At 39.5% G+C, this 8,955-nt stretch overlaps 1 protein-coding gene across 1 annotated transcript in view; it reads right to left on the reverse strand.

The window, feature by feature from the left end:
* Window positions 1–8,662, reverse strand: part of LRP6 (LDL receptor related protein 6) — a 181,164-nt gene extending 172,502 nt beyond the window's left edge. Inside the window, exon 1 of the mRNA XM_032391785.1 lies at window positions 8,327–8,662. Within this exon, the coding sequence (XP_032247676.1) occupies window positions 8,327–8,381 (55 nt within the window). The 5' untranslated portion in view covers window positions 8,382–8,662. The remainder of the gene's footprint in view (window positions 1–8,326) is intronic.
* Window positions 8,663–8,955: the final 293 nt, after the last annotated feature.

The raw sequence follows: 8,955 nt of genomic DNA on the forward strand, positions 1-8,955 counted from the left end.
AAATAAAACTTTAAAAAACAAAAAAACGGGGCGCCTGGGTGGCTCAGTTGTTAAGCATCTGCCTTCCGCTCAGGTCATGATCACAGGGTCCTGGGATAGAGCCCCGCATCGGGCTCCCTGCTCAGCAGGAAGCCTGCTTCTCCCTCTCCCACTCCCCCTGCTTGTGCTCTCTCTCTTGCTGTGTCTCTCTCTGTCAAATAAATAAATTTTTTTAAAAATCTTTAAAAAACAAACCAAAAAAAATGTCCAGCAAGGCAAACTCACAAGGCCTATACCTACATAAATAATCAGGTCAAATCTAATGATATCAACTTCACAATGACTCTTCTTCTACCCTGTTAGGGACTGAATGTTTGTGTCCCCCAAAATTCTTACGTTGAAACCCTACCCCCACTATGTGAAGGTATCGGAGGTGAGGCCTTTGGGGAGTATTTAGCCCTCCTTACATGAAGTCATAAGAGTGGGAAAAAAAGGGGGGGGCATGAGGATGGAGTCCTCATGAATGGAATTAGTACCCTTTGAAGAGCCGAGAGCTTATTTCTTCTCTCTTGCTATCCACCCTGTGAGGATACAAAGAGAGGTCAGCAGTATGCAACCCAGAGAGGATCCTCACCAGAAACTGTCCATGCTGGCACCTTGATCTTGGACTTCCAGCCTCCAGAACTGTGAGAAATAAATGTCTATTGTTTATAAACAATATAAACTGGGTGGTTTACAAACCACCCAATCTATACTCTTCTTGTTATAGCAAAAAGCTAAAGGCCTCAAATGACTAAAACATAACCTAATAGTGAAAAATTTTGTTTTGAACAGGGGAACTGATCAAGTGCTCACAACTGTTCATAACGTATCCACTGATTTGGCTTACAAGCCCCTAAACTTTGGCTTGCTCTAAGTTTAAGCAAGCAGATGCAGAACTTCCCCCCCTTAACAGGTCATTCCAAGTATCAGCTGACCACAGGGGGAAAACAAATCCAGTTAAGTTATCCTGATCATGTAATCTGCTTACCCCCACCCTCTTGACTCACCCCCATACAAAGTTCCTGCTGGCCTGCTTAGCCTTCTCTACGAAAGTTTTTTTTGTGCTTGATTTTGAGACATTTGCAGATCTTTCAGTCAGAGCATTCTCCTTATTTTAATGTCATCTCGAATAGTCTCTCCTTACCTAAATCCAGACTGGTTTTTATTTAACAGTATTATGACAAACCACCTATTTGCAAACTCCAAAACAACACTGACATTTATTTTCCTCTATTAAAAATGACTGGTATCATTTCCAAAACTGTAATAAGGCCCAGGTAAAATGAAGTACATACAGAAGGCACTGCATGTGAAATTACTGTCTTGGGCCAGTAATTGTTAATATCCCTTCTATCCTATTAATCTAATATGAATTTGGTAAAAGAGTTTAACTGAGACAGGGCTCTATGTAAGTCAATACACAGAAATGAGGTGCTGGTGAACTGAGTACTTCTCCAGCAGAAAAGCAAGAACTTGGATTTTTTTTCATGTTTATTTCTATAACTTCAAAAAGAGATTTCAAAAATAATTTCTGAAGATAAAGATCCCAATGATCAAACCCACACTCATTAGAAAGTACTTCCTGTATCCACACAATGGAATATTATTCAGCCATAAAAAGGAAGTATTAATATGTGCTATAAACATGAATGAACCTTGAAAATATTATGCTAAGTGAAAGCCATACACAAAAGGCCACATATTGTAGGATTTCATTTATATGAAATGTTCAGAACAGGCAAATCCATAGAGACAGAAAAGTAGATTAGTCATTACCAAAGGCTGGGGGAAGAGGAAATGAAAAGTGACTACTAAGGGGTACAGGGTTTGTTTTTGGGGTGATGAAAAGGTTCTGGAATTAGACAGTGGTGATGGCTGTACAACCCTGTGAATATACTAAAAACGACTGAACTGGACACTTTAAAATGGAGAACCTTATGGTATGTGAATTCTACCTTTTAAAAAAAAAAAACTGGGTTAAAAAAGTGCTTGAGCATGATAATTATATTACCAATGCAATAGTTATATCCTAAAACCAGAAAACACATTACATAATCCACATTTCAAATTCAGTCTCAGATATAAACACACTGATTTATTTTTGATTATTTTTCTCTATCTAATCCGTGCTAAAAAAAATTATAGTAGCTACAAATTTATACCATGTCTAATAAATAATTTGAGACAAAACACAAAATGAAGTTCCAAACAGACTATATAAACGTCATAAAAATTCACATCTTTTAATATTGCTTTAAATGTAAAATTCAGAATACTTCATATATGCAAAGCTCTGGTTCATGGTGGTATATGAAGGGAAAAAAATCTATTCCTGAAACACTTTACATCTAACAAAGAGCTGTTGTCTTCACTGGCATAAATCAAGAAACTTACAAATAAAGACCATATAAGAGTGTAGCTAAGAGTTCACATTAATGAAGTTCAGATGTAGCTTTCTCAGACTTGCAAAATACAGAATCTTTAAATTGGATATATGGATACACTTAAATTACACCTCCCAATAAAGCTGGCCAATAATAGAGAAAGACTCCTGTACCCATACCCTGTACTTGATGTGATTTTGGTCTAAGAGTGATAAAGTGATGACTAACCAAGGCCATCAGAGAAAAATGGCTTCCTGGACAAACATACATAATTTGATAAAGGTATAGTTTTCTAGTATCTGAATGACTACTTCCTTGAAAAACAGGACTACTGCAAATCATATTTACCTCTGCATTTTTATTTTTACTGAGAATGTAATCAATAACTTTAGGCCTAATGTCAATTTATAACTTAAAGATTCACTTAATTAATAAATTTTTTTGCCTAAAAATATGATTTCACTTTGCATCCCCAATCTCCTGGCCCTTCCAAGCAAGGTATCACAGAAATAAAAGTTAGCAAGTTATGGGGCACCTGGGTGGCTCAGTCACTTAAGCATCTGCCTTCAACTCAGGTCATGATCTGGGGGTCCTGGAACTGAAACCCCATTTCAGGCTCCCCGCTCAGTAGGGAGTCTGCTTCTCCCTCTCCCTCTGCTCCTCCCCCTCCCCACTCATGCGTGTGCTCTCTCTCTCAAATAAATACAATCTTAAAAAAAAAAAACTTAGCAAGTTACATTACAGCTAAGAGGATCACGGCATTGAAATACCAGTAATTTTCACCAAATAGAGCGAAGGCACATTTTAATATTTTCCTGTCTCACATCTGAATGTCTTGAACTGTTTGTGAGGATAGTCACTGCCACAAATAACACAAGTTTGAGAAACCAAGCATGTGTTAATAATACCAAATAACATTATGTTCCTTGTATTTATGATGAATTATATTTTAAATTAGTAACTTCAAGGGCTAATATCCTATTCTTAGGTTGCCTGTCTACGTATTTGACTAAATTTCAAAGTTATTCAAATGGAGGTGTTCTAGTCATTAAGATGAGGCTCATTTTACAGAACATATATAAAAACTCTCATACAAAGAGTTAAACATGCAATGCAGGAACTCAGTATAGCATTTACCCATCCTGCAGGGAGAAGTCTATCAATTGAATAATTTTAACTGTTGTAATGAAATAATACAATAAAAATTTTGTCAATTAAACAATGTTTTGATAAAATTATTTTGCCTATACTTAACTCTTAAATAAGTAAATAAGTATCACAATCAGCTGCACTATTTATCTTCTAGTTTATTTATAATACTCACCTAAAACAGTGTTAAAGCTGCATTTCTTTAAGATAAAATTAATATAGTGGCCATTTTGTTATATAAAATAGAAAATATCAGAAGTGGGATGACTAGCTGGCTCAGATGATGGAGCATGTGACTCGATCTTGGGGTCATGAGTTTGAGCCCCACGTTGGAGGTAAAGATTACTTAAAAAAATAAATAAAAACTTAAAAAAAAAAAAGAAAATATCAGAAGTGAAAGTATTTCATGGAACTTCTGCTTTGGTTGCAGAAGAGTCAAAAAAAAGTTCAAAGACCACTGGCCTAAAACTATTGACTCCCTGTAACAGTGCCTGACACTTAAATGTTTTACTAGTCTTTCCTGAGCATTAATATTTCTTTTAACTTAGCCATCTTAATATTAGCAACAATTTATTCAAAGTCTACTATTGACTATGCACTATACTCTCCCTTTGCAATTATCCCATCAGTTCTCATAAAAATCTTGTAAGGAATTATCCCTATTTAACAGAAGAGGACACTAAAGCTAAGTAACTTGTCCAAGGCTATATAAAGTAGTAGAAGATCTGAACTTGGTTTATCAACAAAGCCCATACCTTCCTGCTATAGTGCCCCACTTTATAATCTTCTTTGAATATAAATTTGCAATGAAACTTCCATGATGAGATTGAATTTTCTCAAGAATATTTACCCATGACCTAAACAGGTTACTGTGTCTTTCCAATATGTTTAAATTTTAAGTTCACATAAAATATTCTCCATTTATATACCCTCCACACAGTCTTCTTTGATATTCAAAAAAGACAGTCCTTTCTGATAGCCAAAGCACGTGTAACTGTATGGAAGAATACTTCAGTTTAGCAAATGGAAAAACCTCCAATTACAGCAAAACAAAAAAGTCTCTGAGAAACCAAACCATGGGAAATCACTGTTAGGCCTCATGATAACAATGAGCTATAACCTTACACATAACCAATCAAATTTTTCCCTAGCCAGATGAGGAAACCAAAAGCCAAATAAGTAAGTAGGAATGAAAGTATCAAATTCAACTACATGAAATTATCATCAAATATCAATCACACTAATCAACCTCATGCTCAAAGGGCCATCCAGTCCAGCTCTCTCCAAGTGTGTTGCTTGGATCAAAGGTTCAGCAGAAATTTAAAAGGATTTATGGAAAAAATATCAAGTTTGGAAAACAGCGGGTTAAATAAAATTAAAATTGGTCTCTCTACTTCACATTCTCTCAGAGCCCTTAACATGTTAACATGAATTACGCATCTCCGAAAGAAGGATTCATCATCCTCACGCAAATAAGGTGTATAGAGATTAAGGGACTTATCCAAGGTTACAACACAGATAACTAATGGCAAACTTAGAATCTAATTCTCCTGATTCCCACTCCAAAATTCATTCTACCTCCTCGAGATTTTATATTTGATATTAAAGAAAAAGCTTTTCCAAGGACCACTTCTATAAGATGGAAAACACTAGTGGCTTGTCTGTACAGTATTTTCCACCATCCCACCAAAACTAATATACTTTTTTAAAAACTAAGTAGCAGAAAATGTTTATAAACAACAAAACCTCCTCAAGCCCAGACAAAGTATTTGCAGATTATACACATAATGGTACTCCAAAATCTATTCTTATAAAAATATTTCCTCTAGAAAATCAGAGACATAATCTTTTCTAATCAGTACCTAGATGGAACTAAAAGAATAGTAAGGAAGACAACCCAGATTGTTAGGTCCATTAGAACAGGGACATGTCTATTTTACTCACCACTATAACATAAGAGCCTGATATACAGTAGGTATTCCAAACATATTTGCTAAAAGAATGAACAATAAATCCCTACCATTAATAAATCCCTAGTATCCCTCTACCATTAATTAGCTGTAGGAGCTTGATCAAATCGTAATCTCTCTGAATCTGAGTATCCCCACTTGCAAATGAAGCTGTTAGAACAGAATGATCAAGATCTCTTCTGCCTGTAAGAATTTGTAAATCTTATACAAATTAAATCTCAAATTCTTAGCATTTGAGGATATGTCCACAGTAAAAAATTATAACAAAAATAACGTTAGCAAATCATTGATATTCATCATTTCATTTAGTATGCCCATTAAACATGCAAATCAGATCAGTATTACTACCTACATTTTACAGGTAAAGAAACTGAGGCCCAGAGAAATTGACTAGACCAGAATCACAAAGTTATTAAGTAGAGAAGCACAGACTTTGAACCCAAGATTTTAGTGTCGAAATCTCCAAATCTTTCCATTACACTTTGTCCTCCCATGGTAGGGACAGGGATGCAGCCCAGATGATGACAGCATTATTCCTTGGCCTTCAGATACTGATTTAACAGCACTACAGGACAAAAGGTCTCCCAAACCCTCTCATCATCCCATCATCCCAATGTTAACTTCTCAATGTTAACAACTCCTCTGTGAAAAAAAAATTATTTCAATGCAACAAATTAATCACATTTTTCTCCTCAGAGTCCAAGGTTAACTAATGCCACTATTGTAACAGAAAATGACATTATCGAGGAATGAAACGAATCTAAAATATGAATAAAATCTTTCACATCAAAATACCATTCTGGTTCAAATAATATGTACTCACAGTCAAGTACTGTTAAATTCAAAGACCACCTTATACCATTAACACGCTACATTTAAAATGAGAGGTCTACTTATGCAAACTTTGCTAAGAAAATGAGGGAGTTTAAACTACTGACTCCTTCATCCCTTAGAAATGAGGGAGTTTAAAATATTAAGTCTTTTAGGTCTTGTTACATAACACCATACCTCAAATTAATACTTCAAGTGCAACTTTTCTAAACTCCAGGAAACAAACCCAACTCTAGGCTCAAATTTGGTGTTAAACAAATGGCATTTACATCACACTCTTACCCTCCAAGAAATACAACCGGGCAACCAGACGTATCCCAGGTTATGGACTTCGATTTCCCCAAGACTTTAACCAATCACCTGACTCTCATATTTAACTCTACTAACTTTCTGTCTTCAAAAATGTACATATTCTTATGTCAAATACATTTCTCACAGCTATAGCAAAATCCCCTTTCAACAAAGAGTATACTATAATGAAATAAACATACACTTATTAAACCTCTCAAAGACACAACACTGCATTAAATTCTCTGCCAAGAAAATTAAGTGAGCACTATCTTTAAGGGGTTACATGTGAAAATGCTTTGGAGTATGCTTACAGTGAGTCATAATTATTAAGTATAAGTAGATATAACACGCAAACGTAACAATCCTTCAGAAGAGTAACCAAAGGAAAAAATTTCCTCCTCCAAAAAAAAAAAAAGTCAATCGCATTCATCCAAAATAAATATACACACACAGAAATGTCATATTGGGCTCATTTGTGCAAGATCATGAGTTACTATCGTGCCCTGTAAACTTTAGCAAGTGTTGGAGGCTTAACAAAAGTTTAGCTTGTTAAATTAAGAGCAAAAAATCTCCATAGACTCAAGAGGTCTTATACCTGAAAAGAATTTACCATGAACACAAATGAGAATTTTAACAAAACCAAAGCCAGAGCTATTGCATCGATCCGTACTTAAATTCCTCGGCTGGTAAATGCTCATAGCACCAAACTCATCACCACTTCAACACTGATAAGTTTGAGAAGAGCTGTTGAAATCTTGCGGGCCAATCAAAAACCTTAGTGAACTGTCACAAAATAAAAGTCACAGCGTATGTGACAGCTTTACAGGCCAATTCAAAAAACTACAGGGCCATCGAATGTATGCGATTCTCCGAGCAAATTATCTAGGATAGCCTATGTTATTTACCAAAGTGCAAGCAGTCCCCAGGGGAGCGCAGCAAATGATAACTTAGGTCCCAGGACGGGCTCCTGTTCACACAAGGATGACTTTCCTACTTAGTGTCAACTGTACACTTGCATGCTCTGAAAACAGGGGCAAGTCCTGAATACCAAGGGTTACAAGGGCAACGCTTCTATTTTATTATGGGCTGAAACTCAGAAGAATCCCAATGCTGAAACGCTCGACCTATAACCTCGGAGTCACTTTCCAACTGTGCTCTCACCCAGGATCATTATATCCCCAACGGAAGCCAATCATTAGTAGTAACAAGGCCTGGAAAAATAGTAAGAAGGCTCGAAAAGTTCACGTAAGAGACACGGAAAAGGTGGGGGCTTCGAGAGAGGAGACCAACGTTAAAGCATCTTGGGCTCAAGCATTTTAAAAGCCAAAATACATACAAAGACCCTTCTCCCAGATGACTCCTGGCAGAAAGAGTCACACAGACCCTCAGTCATTGCGACAGAATGGGGCTCCAGGAATTCACCTAGACAAGCAGCCCGGACTGAGGCTCCGATTTGTCCAGGGAAGGGCCGGAACCCGGGGAAGGGGTCTGCATGGTGGCCAGGCGGAGCGCACAGCCCCTTCTCCCGGGCCCCTTTCTCTCTCCTTCCCCACGACCAGGCCTCTCCTGGCTCCTCTTCCCCTTCTCCTCCCTCCCTCCCTCCCCCTCCCCCCAGTCACACACAAAACAAGGCCACCTCCCCCCCAAATCCCACCAACTTTCGCACCCCCCCCTTCCCACCTCTCAGGAGCGCACAGAAACTGCAGGCCAGGAGGCTCCTCAGGACGGCCCCCATCTTCCCTTCTCGCGTTCTCTTCTCTCACCGGCGAGGGGCGGCCAGAAGAGGGGGAGGCGAGGAGCCGGGGCGGCCGCCGCAGCGGCAGGTCTGCACGCTCATGCTTCCCAGCTTTCCAGAGAGAGAAGAAAGAAAGGGGCACGTCAGGGCTCCGCGCGCGCCGCCGCCGCCGCCCTCTCTACCGCGCCGCTCTGCCCGGGGCTCGCGCGCCGCCAGCGTCTGCTTCCATCCCGCCGCCTCCTCCCCCGGCGCCCCGCTTCCCCCGCGCAGCTCCTCATTCAGCCTCTTCCTCTCACGCAGCGGCGCAGGGATACCACGGGCCCGCCGCCGCCACGGGTCGCCGCGAAGGTCTCCCTGCGCGCGGGCGAGCCCCTCCCTCGGCGCCGCCTCCCGTGCAGCTACGAAAGAAAGTGGGGGACCGCGCGCACGGCCTCTGCTTGGAGACCCCAGGAGATCCGCCAGGCAAGCAGAGGCGAGCTGGAGGGAAAAGGTCTCCCGCCGGCACATTCCTATGGGATTCTTTCCTGGGCCGGCCACTGCGGCCCTCCCCGCGGAGGGCGTGAAGCGACGTCGA

Source organism: Phoca vitulina, unplaced genomic scaffold, assembly GCF_004348235.1.
Source record: "Phoca vitulina isolate PV1807 unplaced genomic scaffold, GSC_HSeal_1.0 scaffold64, whole genome shotgun sequence".
In the NCBI taxonomy this organism is placed as follows: Eukaryota; Metazoa; Chordata; class Mammalia; order Carnivora; family Phocidae; genus Phoca; species Phoca vitulina.